At 44.7% G+C, this 17,905-nt stretch overlaps 1 protein-coding gene across 1 annotated transcript in view; it reads right to left on the bottom strand.

Annotated features, from left to right (window-relative positions):
- Positions 1–1,197: 1,197 nt before the first annotated feature.
- LOC123746346 (uncharacterized) overlaps positions 1,198–17,905 on the bottom strand; it is a 225,027-nt gene continuing 208,319 nt past the window's right edge. The window contains exon 6 of the mRNA XM_045727805.2: positions 1,198–7,937. Within this exon, the coding sequence (XP_045583761.2) occupies positions 7,925–7,937 (13 nt within the window). The 3' untranslated portion in view covers positions 1,198–7,924. The remainder of the gene's footprint in view (positions 7,938–17,905) is intronic.

The following is a 17,905-nucleotide window of genomic DNA, read 5'->3' on the forward strand; positions in this document are numbered from 1 at the left end:
CTGTCTGCCCTGGGAGGTTGGTCTTCTCCCAGTGCCTGTGATGTTGGTGGTTCCCCCTGGCCGGCTCTGGGTGGCTGGCCTTCTCCCAGTGCCTGTGATATTGGTTGTGCCTCTGGCTGCCCTGGGAGGTTGGTCTTCTTTCAGTGCCTGTGATGTTGATGATGCCTCTGGCCGCACTAGGAGGCTGGTCTTCTCTCAGAGCCTATGATGTTGATGGTGCTTCTGGCCTCCCTGGGTAGCTGGTCTTCTCCCAATGCTTGTGATGCTGGTGGTGCTTCTGGCTGCTGTTAAGGGCCATCCAATACAGCTCATATATATAAGAGTATCACACTGATTTCCCCACTGCTGCAACTCATCCTCCGAATTGACAGTACGGTTTAATACTATATGTAATAAGTACATAATTGCACTCAACCAGGTCTCGCACAACACAGCACATATATGACTTATTGTGTATAGTCAATATTTGGCTTATGAATAAGTACGTGTGTGGTACATAATAAGTAATGTTTTTTCAAGGCATTAACTCTTCCTCTCAGTTTAATTGAACAAAAGGGATTTTATACAAAATTTGACAATATCCTGAGATTTACAATTTATTTACATATTTTAGTTTTGTTGTATTATTTATATAAAACTGTAATTTCAATATAGGTATGGGTTTAATACTAATTGTAATACCTTAACTTACAGGTTAGGCTAGGCCGTGGTTTTCTATTTAGCTTTTCAGGTAAACTCAGATATTCACAATAAATTAGTATATCACATATGTACTTATTCATAAGGAAAATATTGACTACAAGCAAGTGCGAGAATGGGTTGTTGCATTTTTGGGGCTATTACATTTATTGCCCCCTTTATTCTCCTCGTTTTCTGTTAAGACATTCAGAATTTTAGGGTGAAATTTTTTAATTCAATTTGGCATACACAAGTTTTAAATATAAGAAATTTCTTTTTCAATTTCATTAAACAATAGACGTTTTATACAATATTTGAAATGTCCTAAGTTACTTTACAATTTATTGATATATTTCAGTCTTCTTTTATTAGTTTTGTAAAACTGTGAAATCATATAGCTATAGGTTAAATAGTAATTGTAATTAGGAAGCAATAAAATGCACATCTTCAAACACTAAGAAGGTTAGGTTAGGTTGTGGTTTTCTATTCAGCTTTTCAGGTAAACTCAAATATTCACAATATATTTGACAATACAATTTAATGCTAAGTGAAAAAAAGGTACAATTTCTGACTGCTATGAATAGTACATAATTGCACTTACTTGTGCTGTTTCATTTACCTCCCCATTTTTGGAGGACGTGCTGACTCTTTTCACTGGCACGGAAAATTAGGACAATAAACATATGAGCTGACCTAAAACTCCTGTGCATTTACAGGTCATGACATTCATATTCAATCCCACACAGTCATACCCCCTAAGATACCACCACGTGACATGTTCAGGCTTGGGAACAAAGTCCAATACACACTTTTAGCACAGAAATTACTAAAATGAATGTTAGGGAACTCGAATTAATTTGAACACAAATGCATAACCTACTTATCCTAGTTAACTGAACAAAACCTAACTAAAATAGGGCCATGCCTGCCGAGATCACCAGCCCATGTCCTCACACCGTGGCTCCCAGGACACAACTGGCTCAGGCGTGCGTGAATACTGCCTACATGTGGCCTGCATCTGAACGAAGGCGTTCGAGCGGCTTGGCCTAGTTAGTACTTTACTGGGCTATCTCTCCTAAACAATCCTTCATTTACTTACAAACTGTTAAGCAAAATCAAGCTGATCATTACTGGAACAGCATCTAAGTAAATGAATCAATACTCGTTAATTACATCGTATCTAGACATAGTTCTCCACACAGATCTGGGTGGTAGGCCTGGCCTTGCTTACCTTCTGCCACATGCACACAGACTGAATGTAACATTACAGCTAAACAAGACTACTGACTGCATATATCCTCACAGGTAATAAGTATATATATAACAGCTTACATAATGTAAGCTAACTGGAATACTGACATACACAAGAATTACAGTAACTGACCTGAAGCGAGCTAGCAGGGGAACGAATTGTCACCACATGGTGAGAGTGACTACCTGGTCAGTACTCCCTCCTGACCACAACATCCTGTCAGCCTAATCCAGGCAGGGTACAATACCAACTGACTCCACACGGCGTTCCCGTACGCCGGCACATAGCCTCACACAGTACCAAGACTTAACAAAAAATTTCCTACAATCCGCATACCAATACTCACATTCCTACAATGATAACAATAGGTAACACAAGACACAATCTATCATTTTTATTCAGCCGTAATGTCTAATATAGTAGGCATCCTTCAGTCCCGGGAGACTATGGAGTTGCGTCCTAGTTGTCAATCCTTGTGCAGCGTCTGGTGTGACTGATGAGGCCAATCCGAGAGTGGCAGTCCACCCCACACTGAGCACAAACGAAGTCCGATTCTGGTCTGTCTTCCTGGCTACCGGCTTTCCTTCTCTGTCTCTTTGCCTCCGATTCCTTGGCAAGTGACTCCTCGAACTTGGAGAGACCTCTCTGAACAGACTGCCTCCAGGCTGAACGGTCTGCAGCCAGTGTCTCCCATATAGCAAGATCGACGTCCATGGCTTTCAGGTCCCTCTTGCATACGTCTTTGTACCGTAGCTGGGGCTTGCCTGTTGGACGCTTTCCCTGCATCAGCTCTCCGTACAGGAGATCCTTGGGGATCCTGCCGTCGCTCATTCGCACAACGTGCCCGAGCCAGCGCACTCATCTCTGTTTCAGCATTGTGTACATGCTGGTGATTCTTGCTCTCCCCAAGACGTTGTTGTTTGTCACCTGGTCCTGCCAGGTGATGTCCAAGATGTGTCGAAGGCAGCGCATGTGGTAGGCATTCAGCTGTCTTTCCTGACGGGCGCGGAGTGTCCAAGACTCACTACCATAAAGGAGAGTGCTCAGGACACAGGCTCTGTAAACCTGAATCTTAGTATACTCAGTTAGCCTTTTGTTGGCCCACACTCTCTTTGTCAGTCTGGACATGGTAGTAGATGCCTTACCGATGCGTTTGTTTAACTCCGTATCAAGAGAGAGGGAGTCAGAGATTGTGGAGCCCAGGTACACGAAGTCGTGAACGACTTCCAGTTTGGAATCAGAGATGCATATGTCAGGTGGGGAGTCCACTCCTTGTCCCATGACTTGTGTTTTTTTCAGACTGATGGTGAGTCCAAAAGCCTGAGAGGCCTCACTGAAGCGGGTTATGAGCCGTTGGAGGTCTTCAGCTGAGTGGGCAGTGACTGCTGCATCGTCGGCAAAAAGGAAGTCGCGCAGACACCTCAGCCGAACCTTCGTCTTGGCTCTCAGCCTGGCGAGGTTAAAGAGCTTTCCATCCGACCCAGTCCGGAGGTAAATGCCTTCCGTGACAGATCCGAAGGCGTGCCGCAGCATAACTGCAAAGAAAATCCCGAATAGGGTTGGAGCCAATACGCAGTCCTGCTTTACTCCACTTCGGATGTCAAAGACGTCTGATGTTAGGCCATCAAAGACCACGGTGCCCCTCATGTTCTCATGGAAAGATCTGATGATGCTGAGGAGCCTGGGTGGGCATCCGATCTTGGGGAGGATCTTGAACAGGCCATCCCTGCTGACGAGGTCGAAGGCCTTCGTCAGATCTATGAAGGCTACGAAGAGTGGCTGCTTCTGTTCCCTGCATTTCTCCTGCAGTTGTCTGAGGGAAAAGACCATGTCGATGGTGGACCTGCCAGCTCTGAATCCGCATTGTGATTCTGGATAGACTCTCTCTGCAAGTACTTGGAGCCTCTTCAATGCGACTCGAGCAAACAGCTTTCCGACAATACTGAGGAGGGAGATTCCACGGTAGTTGTTGCAGTCGCCCCTGTCACCTTTATTCTTATACAGCGTGACGATGTTGGCATCCCTCATGTCCTGTGGCCCCTCTCCTTCTTCCCAGCAGAGGCAGAGAATTTCATGCAGCTCCATGAGCAGACTACCTCTGCAGCACTTCAAGGTCTCAGCAGGAATGCCATCTTTGCCAGGAGCTTTACCAGAAGCAAGGGAGTCTAGGGCATCGCTGAGTTCTTCCAGGGTCGGTTCGTTGTCGAGCTCCATTAACATAGGCAGACACTCAATGGCGCTCAGGACGTCTTCTGTGACCACATTGTCCCTGGCGTATAGCTCAGAGTAGTGCTCGACCCAGCGCTTCAGCTGCAGTGTCTGGTCCTGAATCACCTCGCCAGTGGCAGATTTCAGTGGAACGGTCTTCCTCTGGATTGTGCCGAGGGCCTGCTTGATGCCATCATACATTCCCCTTACATTGCCTGTATCCGCTACAGTCTGTATCTGGGAGCAGAGCTGGAGCCAATAGTTGTTGGCACATCGCCTGGCGCTCTGCTGCACTTTTCAGCGGACGGCCCAAAGGATCTGTAAGTTGCGCTGACTTGGGCAGGCTTTGTAGGCTGCCAAGGCGTTTCTCTTCTCTTCGATGACAGGTGTCATCTCTTCCAAGTGAGCCTCGAACCAGTCTGCCGACCTGCTGGTCTTCTTGCCAAAGGTGGAAATGGCAGCGTTGAACACAGCGTCTCTGAAGTGCTCCCATCTTTTACAGGCAGTGACCCCAGCTGGGCCAGGGAGAGCTTCCTCGAGCACGCGTGCAAAATCTTCCACCTTGTCCTGGTTGCGGGTCTTGGTGGTGTCGATGCGAGGTCTGCCCACCTTTTTCGAGTGATGAATCTTCTTTGGTTGCATCTTGACCCTGCTACATACCAGGGAGTGGTCGGTGTCACAGACAGCACTCTGGTAGCTACACGTAATCTTGATGCTGGGTAGACTTGCACGCCTGGTAAGAATCAGGTCAAGCTGGTGCCAGTGCTTGGATCTGGGGTGTCTCCATGATACTCGGTGTTGAGGCTTTGTGCCGAAGAACGTGTTGGTGACACAAAGACCATGAAGGCAGCAGAGTTCTAGCAGACGTTGCCCGTTCTCATTCATCCTCCCTATGCCGAATTGACCCAGACAAGTGGGCCAAATGTTGTGCTCGGCACCCACTCTGGCGTTAAAGTCGCCGAGGATGAACAGTGGCTCCTTTACAGGGATTCTCGCTATGACTCTGTTGAGGTCATCGTAGAATTTTTCCTTTGCCTCTGCTGTAGAAGTCAAGGTTGGTGCATATGCACTAATTACATTGACTGGTCCTGTTTGGGAGTGCAGTTGCAGAGACAGAATTCGTTCGGTTTCCCCCATCGGTGGCATAATGTGTCCCAACAGTGCATTCCTGACGGCAAATCCCACACCATGTTCTCTGGTCTCATCTGGAGGTTTTCCTTGCCAGAAGAAAGAGAAGGTCCTCTCTTTCACAGATCCTGATCCTGGGAGCCTGGTCTCTTGGAGAGCAACAATATCCATCTGCAGCTTGCTCAGCTCCCTATCGATGATTGCTGTTTTTCGGGCGTCATTGATTTCTTGCAGGTCGTCAGAGAAACCTGGTGTCAGTGTCCCGACGTTCCATGTGCCCAGCTTTAGGGCAGTTGATATTTTCTTCTTTGGTTTGGTAATGCTTGGTGCAAAGTTGTCGCGCCGCTTGTCGGTTTTCACCCTAAACCCCACACACCCAGTGAGGTTAACGGACCGTGGCGAGGCAACACCTCATTGGCTGGGGTTTGCCCAGCTTGAGGCGGGCGGTAGCTGCCCAGTGGGGCCCGATGACCCCTCCCACCGTCGGAAGCAACCCCTGGCGTCACACTCTTTGCCAATCGAGCAGAAGACTTAAAACCAGTAGACTGTCGCTTCCCGTGTTGGTTCGATGCTGTGAGGTGAAGCTGGAGTGTCCTCTCCAGGGCGCAAAGCCTGGGTAGGTAGATATGGAAGAGAAGCTGTTACCCATGCAGCAGGTCCCCCCTCTCCACGTTGCTGAAATTATCCAATAGAAAGGCAAATGCCAATACACATGGTTCCAGCAACATCGCAGGAGCTGCCAGAACGAGGTCGACGTCAACAACGAACTGCCTTAGGGGCTCCAACTCCGGATTTTTCCTAGAGGTTAACTCCTGAAGCCTTTCCCAAAAAAGGGTATGGCCGCAAGGCAGCGGAGGTTTAAAACCAGAATTTTCCTTCCCCTAGATGGGCTGCCTTACCAGGCTATCGAGTCCCATCTACCCGGAGCAGCTGGTTTTAAGGCGCCAGAGGCACGTCTAATGTCTAATACATACTATTAATTAGGCATGACTTTATATAAACATCAATTATTCACCAATTAGATATAACTGGATCGTTACAGCTACCCTGGAAGGCTGGTCTTCTCATAGTGCCTGTGATGCTGATGGTGCCCTTGGCTGCTTTGGAAGGCTCGTCGTCTCTCAGTTCCTGTGTTGTTGGTAGTGCCTCTGACTGCCTGGGAGGCTGGTCTTCTCTCCGAGACTTTAATGTTGGTGGTGCCTCTGGCCGCCCTGGGAGGATGGTCTTCTCTCAGTGCCTATGATGTTGATGGCGCTTTTGGCTGCCCTGAAAGGCTGGTCTTCTCTCAGAGCTTATATTGGCGGTGCCACTGGCTGCCTTGGGTGGCTGGTTGTCTCCCAGAGCCTGTGATGTTGGTGGTGCCTCTGGCTGCCCACTGAGGCTGGTCTTCTCCCAGTGCCTTTCATGTTGGTGGTGCCTCTGGCTGCCATGGGAGGCTGGTCTTCTAGTGCCGGTGATGTTGGTGGTGCCTCTGGCAGCCCTGAGAGGATGGTCATCTCTCAGCGCCTATGATGTTGGTGGTGCCTTTGGCCACATGGGAGACTGGTCTGGTCTTCTCCCAGTGCCTGAGATGCTGGTGGTGTCTCTGGTAATCACTATAATTTTCATCATTACTCCACTTGTGAAGGTTTCTTCAATTCGAACGGCTGACCTAAGTTTTCCTTCGTCCTACTCATACTTGGCAATGATCTACTCGTCCAAGGCCATGTCCTACTCGTCCTTGGCCATGTCCTACTCGTCCTAGGCCATGTCCTACTCGTCCTTGGCCATATCCAACCCGTCCCTGTCCATGTCCTACTTGCCTTAGTTCATATCCTACTTGTCCTAGGCAATGTCCTACTCGTCCTAGGCCATGTCCTACACGGCTTAGGCCATATCCTACTCGTCCTACGCCACATCTTACTCCTCTTAGGTCATGTCCTACTCGTCCTAGGCCATGTCCTACTCGTCCTAGACCATGTCCTACTCGTCCTAGGCCATGTCCTACTCGTCCTAGGCCATGTCCTACTCGTCCTAGGCCATGTCCTACACGGCTTAGGCCATATCCTACTCGTCCTACGCCACATCTTACTCCTCTTAGGCCATGTCCTACTCGTCCTAGGCCATGTCCTACTCGTCCTAGACCATGTCCTACTCGTCCTAGGCCATGTCCTACTCGTCCTAGGCCATGTCCTACTCGTCCTAGGCCATGTCCTACTCGTCCTAGACCACATCTTACTTGTCCTTGGCCATGTCCTACTCGTCCTAGGCCATGTCCTACTCGTCCTAGGCCATGTCCTACTCGTCCTAGACCACATCTTACTTGTCCTAGGCCTTGTCCTACTCGTCCTAGGCCATGTCCTACTCGTCCTAGGCCATGTCCTACTCGTCCTAGGCCATGTCCTACTCGTCCTAGGCCATGTCCTACTTGTCCTAGGCCATGTCCTACTCGTCCTAGACCATGTCCTACTCGTCCTAGACCACATCTTATTTGTCCTAGGCCATGTCCTACTCGTCGTATGCCATGTCCAACTCGTTCAAGGCCCCGTCCTACTCGTTCTAGGCCCCGTCTTACTCGTCCCAGGCCATGTTCTACTCGTCCTAGGCTATGTCCTACTCGCTCTCCAATATAGTCTCCGTCCTCATGAATGCCTCGCCCTCCACTCCGTCCACCTCCTATTACAAACCACGTCTGTCAAAAGAAAGAGGATCGGTTATAGGAGTTGTTAAGAGGTTGTCGTCGTGATGGTGTTGTTAATGGTGGTAGTGACAGGTGTAGGTCTGTTAATAGTGGTAGTGACAGGTGTAGGTTGTTAATGGTGGTAATGACAGGTGTAGTTCTGTTAATAGTGGTAGTGACAGGGGTAGTGCTGTTAATGGTGGAAGTGACAGGTGTAGTGTTGTTAATGGTGGTAGTGCTGCTAATGGTGGAAGTGACAGGTGTAGTGTTGTTAATGGTGGTAGTGCTGCTAATGGTGGAAGTGACAGGTGTAGTGTTGTTAATGGTGGTAGTGCTGCTAATGGTGGAAGTGACAGGTGTAGTGTTGTTAATGGTGGTAGTGACAGGTGTAGTGTTGTTAATGGTGGAAGTGACAGGTGTAGTGCTGTTAATGGTGGTAGTTACAAGTGTAGTGTTGTTAATGGTGGTAGTAACAGGTGTAGTGCTGTCGGAAATTCTGTCACATATGAATTCTGATGTAACAAGCAATAAATGCTGTTGATGTACATTACCATACTAACCATAATTACCTTAGTTAATCATGAAAAGAATTTGGGTATGGTAGATTTTTGTAGAAAATGTGACCTCTTACCACGTCACCAGATTTCTATTTATCCATAAAACTCATATTAAACAATCTTTAAAACACCAGTCTGGAAACCAGAATAGATTAAAAATTGTTTCCCAGTCTTGGATATAATTAAATAATAAATAAAATAGGCTCCTTCGTCCGTTAGTCCATAAATTGGCAGAAAATGAACCGATGCGATCAAGCGAGGCATCTCGCTTGATCAAGGAGGGAGGAGACGCCATTAATTGATAACCAGTCATGCCAGCGAGCATGCGAGCACGAGCTCCATGAAAACTTCCCGCGAATATTAGTATTGAAGGATGTCAGATTCTGTTGGATATTTCCAACACCGAATACAACACTGTTGTATTCTCATTACTTATTACTAACTATACTAATTATTGTAGTAAGTAAAATTAACAACACGTAGAATTCTCATGTACTAATAATTTCATCTGTGCAGTAGGCTAGAATTCTCACGTCACCTGACGCCAGTATTGCGTCAGATTTCCTTACAATAAACACATTATATCCAATGTATGTGAGAATTAAATTCGATTCTCTATAACTAAGGCATTCTGTATGATAACTAATTGCAGATGAATTGACCTCCAACTAAAAGCCGAATAGAGCGTTGGAGTCATAGTGATTATCTCGTAATAAAAGTTAACGTCACCAGTGAATGCCATGGGGAGACATTAATTCCTCTCCCTTATATATTTACTATTCTTAAATTGGTAAATAATAATAATTTCCTCCTCTAAATAATAAACCCGTCAAGTCTTCAACGTTTCAAGCGTAAATGCGAGAAATATTAATGTTCGTGACATAATTTGTTTTATGAACGCGCGACGCGGCGTGGGTTGAGGAGGACCAACTCAGTACACGTGGAGAGCCCTTCTGAGGCAGACCTGCGCATACCGTACTCACAAGGAGACGCCATTGCCCAGCCACTAGGGCAGACATTATCCATCCTCAGATGAAAGTCGCCACTGTGAGACGTGAATAACCTTGCAGATAATATCTTCAGCTGGTGCTGGTGTCAGATAAGGAACCTTTTAACCTGGTTCTTGACGACACGTGACCAGCCAGTGAAGCGCGCCACTATCCAGGATAGGCTTAGCCGGAGCCTGGGGACGCGAATTACGGCAATCTTAAAACTTATACAGTGCCCTTTCAGCTAAGTATATTCCCTTTATGTGATGCATCTGGTAAAGAGTTTTGTAGTAGCTGGGTGATTGACCGTTATGACGCACGATAACATCTAATAACAGGTGATTAAATTTTGTCACCTGTAACTCTCAATTTCTTGAATATATAGATTCAGTACTTAAATTAGTTGCTACAGTAAATATTTGTCTTGCATCACGTGAGAAGAATTCTCCCTGCCAACTTCTCCCATGTTAATCCGTCCCATTCGTCAGCCAACCGAGTCCAGAGAATTAGAGGAAACTCTGTGGCTTGTCTAAAGGAATCATCATTAAGCTAAGATTTTTATATTCTGTCATGAATCTATTGCAATTCTTTATATGCAGAATTCCTCAGGATTAATATGTGTTTACTGTAACTCTCATTACTATACTTATAATCTATGTTCCCATTTATGGTAATGATTTCAGTTTCAATATAATTTTATAGGATTAGATTATTATTAATTGAATTAGTGAACGAACCACACTGATTCCTGGACGTACTTACCTCCAGTAATAACCGCCCAATGTAGGTGTTTGAGGGTTTGATTCATTTAATTATACAGCCCATTAATTATTTCTAGATCATATTCTCTAGTATTTCATCCATAGTTACTGTTTCATCTAGGAATTATCTAATGATCAGAAATTCTCAGTTTCCCTCTTTACTATAAAAGTGGGTGGTCCTTCGTAATTTAATTTACTACTTTAATATTTAAATAATCAGATTCAAGCCCCAAATATCCCACAGATTCTCCTATCGTCAACACGACTTCCTAGCCTTGGGGAAGTGTTTCTATCATAATATATCTTAGCGCAACCTGCTCTCGTACAAGACAGCACATATATGACTTATTGCTTATAGTCACTATTTCGCTTATAAATAAGTACATATTTTATACATTCCAATACATTTTTTTTCAGGATACTAACTTTTTCTCTCAGTTTTTTAAACAATAGAGGTTTTATACAAAATTTGACAATATCCTGAGTTACTTTACAATTTATTTAAATATTTTAATTTTGTTTTATTATTTTTATAAAACTGTAATATCAATATAAGTATGGGTTCAGTACTAATTGCAATATCTTACCATACTAAGAAAGTTAGGTTACATTGTGGTTTTCTATTCAGCTTTTCAAGGTAAACTCAAATATTCACAATAAATTAGTATGCCACATATGCACTTATTCATAAGCAAGATATTGACTATAAGCAAGTGCGAGAAGGAGTTGCTTAGAATTATATATCCTTATATATCTTAGCATTTATTATATATCTTTCCTCATTCTTTCCTGGTATTTGAAGAAAGCCGGTTTCGGGTGAAAGGGGGCAGTAACGATCTCTGTCTGGAACCCATAGGTGCGGGACGCGGACGTCCACCTCCTGGGGGTTGTGCAGCCCAAGCTCTGCTTCAGGAGGCTGGTATCGTTCTTGCCCTTGATGGGGTGGTTCTTCTCTGGCCCCGACCACGACGGTCTCCGGTTTTGGAGTCCCTGGGCTTTTTTTTCACCAACTTTGAGGTCAACCCCCGGAACTCACAGTTCCTGCGACGGCGCTGGAACCAATCGTATTGGCGTTTGCACAACACCATAGTCTCCTGAGACTGGTGGATGCCTTCTATCCCCACTTCCCAGGGTTGCTAGACCTATATTTAATTGGTTGATTGATTCATTGAGTATTGGCCATTATTTCTCTGACTTATTTAATGTGCTGTCGTTACGTCACAGGCGATATAAAAACACCCACGTAAGTACTGATCCTACCCTCCAATTTCTTTAGAGCATACAATTAAATGCGCGAATACTAAGTTTGGAGTGGAAATTGCATAAGATTTGCCTTTCAGCGTGGAATTAACTGCGAGAGGGACAAGCTTCTACCTGCATGTTCACATGTCATTAGGGACGGCTAACTCAGACTGGAATAACCGGGTTGATGCTGCCAGATGTAACCTACGTTCATCTTTGGCAGCTAAGCTGTCTCTGTTGTATTTGTAGTTAGCTTATATTCTTCTCTCCTCTCTGGAATTTAACAATTTGAATAATTTTATTAATTTTAGGAAGTGTATTAACTTCTTATTATTTGAGGTGCATTTACTTCACATTATTCCCCCCCCCCCCCTCCGCCCCATTTAAAACTGAGGATTAAGTTCTAAATTATTATTAATATTACAGTCCATTTCTCTAAATATATTTAATTATATTTATGCATTTATTATTGGAGATTCATACGCCACAGGTTCTCTGATCCTTAACATTAATTTTTGGTCCCTCGAAACTTTTAATATAATTTTATTGTAGAACTAAATTCTCCCCTACAGGCAACGATATAGAGGCGACCTTAAGCCAGTGGGGTGGTCGTGTCCTGACTACCCCATGGTGTGTGAATCCCTTAAGAGGATCATTGGACAGGTGTTCCTGATTTGCACATGTTCCATGACCTCTCACCCTCAAGTCAGGACTCGAAGGAGCCGATTAGTGGTAGTCCGAGAGAAATTTGTGGGTGACCTGTCAGAGCGCCATATTTGGGCGTCGATGACAGTAGTCGTCACGTCAACCTTTTGCAATAAGTTCCTGTATTGCTTGTGGCAGCAAGACTGTGTGCCCAGCTATCGTGTAGAGTGTTTGTGAATATAGACTAGAAAGTTTGTTTAAATAATGAGATGATATAATGAGTTTGAAGCGAGTTGGCATTGTGAAGGCGGGAGCAACATATGCTTGTGCGGCAGGGGTCAGTGGACGACTGATGGGAGAGTGCCTCCAGGCCGAAGGAGATTTTCGCAGTGGATGCGCCCAAGCAGGGGAAGTACCCCCGCAGTACAGTCCGGTGCACGGAATAGGACGTTGTAATTCGAAAATTGTTTTGGAAATATTATTTATGTTTTAATGGAAGATATGTTATTATTTGATGGTAATGGAATTACAGGTTCATGTGTGGTGGATGTTGGTGTGGTGGTGGTATTAAGGACGTTCATGTTTGGTGGACGTTCATGTGTGATGGATGTGGTGCGTCCAGAGTTTATGTAGCATTGGTACATGGTGGACGCGATTCGTCGTTAGTGGATGTAGCAACGACACAGAAGCTGCAAGAGGAACTTCTTAATTTGAGGAAGGGAAGGGAACTATCAGGCGAAAGCGCCAAGCCATTACGACTATATAGCCCTTGGAAAGGGTCAGGATAAGGATTTCGGATGGGACGGGTAAGGAATGGACCACAACCACTTGGAGGGCCGGGAATTGAACGCCGACCTGCATGAAGCGAGACCGTAGCTCTACCGTCCAGCCCAAGTGGGCGGCCATGCTACCACCTTGAGAGCACTGCTTCTCTCCCCATCAGCCAAGTTAAGCAACGTTGACTTTGATTATTACTAGGATGGGTGACCTGCCAGTGAACTCCAACTGCTGCTATTGATGGTATTCATATTTGGGCAGTCCCCGTGGGTCAGTGTAATTAATTTGAGGAGCCACTGATGGATGACCCCAGTTGTGATTCCCAGGATGATCAATCACAACAGAGGAGATTTGTTGTGTGACGAGAGTGGTAGATCTTTCAGACGTGATACAGAGGGTTGCGTGGACATCATTATTGTTTGAGAGGTGGATGGATTCATGTAGTATTCCTGACGTAATGCAAGGTGACAGCGTTTATAATTTTTTATTATCTTAATTTCATGTACGAAGCTTAGCGCTGACGGCGAGGTGACTGATGCACAGTGGGTTGCTGAATGGGATCGAGCAGTAGACTTGCAGAGACAATTTGTTGGAGTACTGATATTATTCAAGCGGGATGCTAGTTTGTAGGACCAATACCTGATGATACCATGATTATTTTTACTATTTGTGTTTTGTAATAAATGTTTGTCAGTTAGAGAACTGTGTTTGACCTTGTCTTGGTGAGGATTTCTAAGAGGAATGAGAGAGAAATAATTGAAGGCCGGACGACAACATACAAAAAAAGAGGAACTAGAAGGAGGTCGACCCAAGACTAGGAGAGTGAGGGTAAGTCATAGAGGCTCAGTTAGGGTGTGAACTCATGACAATGGTCCAGTTCTGAGCCGAATCCCACTTAATATGACGTTGAGCCCCTTCTCCCTATTTAATTAAGTTCATTACCGTGTGCTCAGCTGGTGTTAGTTGAAGAGGTGGTGAAAGAAGGTTGTTTTTTTTCATTTTATCGGTGCCTCCCTATAAAATGACGAGATGAATGCCCAGGGGTAAAATTTGTTGAAATCTGAGTGAGTACAGGGGCCGTGATAGTGGTGGTAATGGTGGCAGTAATGTTGGAGGAGTGTGGGTGCTGGTAGTAGTGTGGGTGTGGGTAAATGGGGCAGTAGTGTTGGAGGAGTGTAGGTGGTGGTAATGGTGACAGTAGTGTTTTAGGTGGTAACGGTGACATAAGTAATGGTGGTAATAATGACAGTAGTAGTGATGGTAATGGTGACAGTACTAATGGTGGACATGATGACACTATTAATGGTGGTAATGGAGACAGTAGTAATGGTGGTAATGGTAACAGTAGTAAAGGTGGTAAAATAATGACAAATAATACAATAGTATTGTATTATTTGACATTACAAATAATAGCCATTACAATAGCTATTACAAATAATGACAATAGTAACAGTGTTAATGGCGACTGTATTAATTGTGGTAGTTATAACAGTAGTAATGGTGGTAATGTTAAGAGTAGTAATGGTGGTAATAGTGACAGAGATAATGGTGTTAGTGGTGACAGTAGTAATGGTGGTAATGGTGACAGTAGTAATGGTGGTAATGGTGACTGTAGTAATTGTGGTAATGGTGACAGTAGTAATGGTGACTGTAGTAATTGTGGTAATGGTGTCAGTAGTATTTGTGGTAATGGTGTCAGTAGTAATGGTGACCGTAGTAATAATGACTGTAGTAATTGTGGTAATGGTGTCAGTAGTAATTGTGGTAATGGTGACAGTGGTAATTGTGTCAGTAGTAATGGTGGTAATGGTGACAGTAGTAATGGTGGCCGTAGTAATTGTGGTAATTGTGTCAGTAGTAATGGTGGTAATGGTGACTGTAGTAATTGTGGTAATGGTGTCAGTAGTAATGGTGGTAATGATGTCAGTAGTAATGGTGGTAATGGTGACAGTAGTAATTGTGGTAATGGTGTCAGTAGTAATGGTGGTAATGGTGACAGTAGTAATGGTGGTAATGGTGACCGTAGTAATGGTGGTAATTGTGTCAGTAGTAATGGTGGTAATGGTGACCGTAGTAATGGTGGTAGTGGTGTCAGTAGCAATGGTGGTAATGGTGACAGTAGTAATGGTGGAATGGTGTCAGTAGCAATGGTGGTAATGGTGACAGTAGTAATGGTGGTAACGGTGTCAGTAGTAATGGTGGTAATGGTGACAGTAGTAATGGTGGAATGGTGTCAGTAGCAATGGTGGTAATGGTGTCAGTAGTAATAGTGGTAATGGTGTCAGTAGTAATTGTGACTGTAGTAATTGTAGTAATGGTGGTAATGGTGACAGTAGCAATGGTGGTAATGGTGTCAGTAGTAATAGTGGTAATGGTGTCAGAAGTAATGGTGACTGTAGTAATTGTGGTAATGGTGGTAATGGTGACAGTAGCAATGGTGGTAATGGTTTCAGTAGTAATAGTGGTAATGGTGTCAGTAGTAATGGTGACTGTAGTAATTGTGGTAATGGTGGTAATGGTGTCAGTAGTAATAGTGGTAATGGTGTCAGTAGTAATGGTGACTGTAGTAATTGTGGTAATGGTGGTAATGGTGACAGTAGTAATGGTGGAATGGTGTCAGTAGCAATGGTGGTAGTGGTGTCAGTAGCAATGATGGTAATGGTGTCAGTAGTAATGGTGGTAATGGTGACAGTAGTAATGGTGGAATGGTGTCAGTAGCAATGGTGGTAATGGTGTCAGTAGTAATAGTGGTAATGGTGTCAGTAGTAATGGTGGCAATGGTGTCAGTAGTAATGGTGGTAATGGTGTCAGTAGTAATAGTGGTAACGGTGACAGTAGTAATGGTGACTGTAGAAATTGTGGTAATGGTGTCAGTAGTAATGGTGACAGTAGTAATAGTGGTAATGGTGACAGTAGTATTAGTGGTAATGGTGTCAGTAGTAATGGTGGTAATGGTGACAGTAGTAATGGTGCTAATGGTGACAGTAGTAATGGTGCTAATGGTGTCAGTAGTAATGGTGACAGTAGTAATAGTGGTAATGGTGACAGTAGTAATGGTGCTAATGGTGACAGTAGTAATGGTGCTAATGGTGACAGAAGTAATGGTGTTGATGATGTTACACAAGAGTTAATCAGTGTTAATGCAGCAGAAAATTACAAACAATATATAATCTATACAGGAAGTGTACAAGAAAGTTTTGGAGAGGTTGTGTTTGGTATCAAGATAAAGAGCCCTCATTGTTTTGTCACATGGTCGTGAGGTTCACATGACTACTGATAAGATTACATACGCCACCTGGGAGAAGAACCTTTATTTGTATCTTTGGAAGTACAGTCCAGGCCACTGCAGGTAATCATCATGTAAATAGCAATATAAAGAGCGTTGACTGAAACAAAATAAACTGGATGGGGAATAAAAATAAATTGGGAAAGTTAAACTTATATGTGAAAATTGAATGAATGGTCCAACCTAGGCAATGATGGAAATGGTGGTAGAAGTGTTAGAGGTGTGTGTGAGTGGTGTTAATGGTGGAAGTAGTATTGGAGTGTGTGTGGGTGGTGATAATAGTGGCAATAGTGTTGGAGGAGTGTGGGTGGTGATAATGAGTAGTGAGGTTGAGGACTAGAACAGTGTGCAGCACCTGAGCAGGTGGGTCATTAAGCCCCCCTGCTCAGGTGAGCACAGGTAGGTAGTCCTCAAGGTATGTGAGGGGGTTCCCCGAGTGTTTTTGGTGCGTGGCGTCCGGCCATGCGTCACTTGAGAGAGGGTTATGTTGGGGTCGGGGCGGATGTGTTATGTGGTTGTATGCGGTCATGTAGGAAGAATAAAGGAAGAGGAGGAGGAGAGGAGAAGAGAAAATGAATATGTATGAGTATGTGCCGTAGAATTAATCCTGAGTGTGTAGTTAAATTGTAGTATGCAGGATATGTTGAGGAGGGAGGGGCCCCCCTACTTGAGAGGGAAGGAGACCAGAGTCTTAAGATGGGTATGGGAGTATGTAGGTTATGTTGAGGAGGGAGGGGGAGCCCTACCTGAGAGGGTGGGAGAGACCATGCTCTTAAGATGAGAGGGGAGAAGGAGAGGAAAGGGAGGGAACAGCTGGTGGAGGCTTTGTGTGACAGTTTTTATGTAAACAAAGAAGCGTTTAACTTTTTCTCACCAAATCCATCTGTGTTGGTGGTGGTGATCAATGACGTCGATTAGTTCCCCCCGACATGGGCAGGAAATGTTGAGGAGGGTAGGAGAGACCAGGCTCTTAAGATGGGAGGGGAGAAGAAGAGGAAAAGGGGGGGCGGAACAGCTGGTGGTTGGTTAGTGTGAAAGTGGTCATTATTTTTTCTTAAAGAATGACTGTTTTATGTAAAGAACCGTTTAACTTTTCTCACCCAATCCAGCTGTGTTGGTGGTGATCAATGACGTCAGACAGGGTTGTGTTGGCGTCTCAGCATCAAATGGTGTGTGTCAATGACCTGTATCTGGTTTTCTGCAAACCGTGTGGCTCTTCCCCCTTCGCCATGCTTCACATGACTAGGTTGTGGCGGATCACTTCTGTGAAGTTTAACACATAAACGAGGGTCGTCATCAACACAGCACGCAGAACTTAAACATTATGTCGTCATCAACACAGCATGCAGAACTTAACCATTATCTCGCGCTGGGGTGAATATCCCATTACCGCACCAGTGCGGATGACGTCCATCATCCTTAATCGTTTTCAAAGTCTACAGGGAAGTCTGGGAGATGTTCACCACGTCAGGGTTGTCCCGCCACTTCGGTTACATTAAGGAGAGACGTTATTACTACAACCAGTAGGCCCTCACTTGTCATCATCAATCACTTCTCAATTGACCGGGATGCGTTGCTTCCTCGGGGCGGGCAAAACCGCCCCTAGGCCATTACACCATCAAATGTAAGCGATGTCAGAAGATTTTCTGTGATAACTGTGAGTGTTATTCTTATTTATTATTATTCCACAGTTCTTTTTGGGTTCGGGTATGGGTTCGAGAAG

The sequence above is a fragment of the Procambarus clarkii genome, chromosome 80 (assembly GCF_040958095.1).
Source record: "Procambarus clarkii isolate CNS0578487 chromosome 80, FALCON_Pclarkii_2.0, whole genome shotgun sequence".
Classification (NCBI taxonomy): domain Eukaryota; kingdom Metazoa; phylum Arthropoda; class Malacostraca; order Decapoda; family Cambaridae; genus Procambarus; species Procambarus clarkii.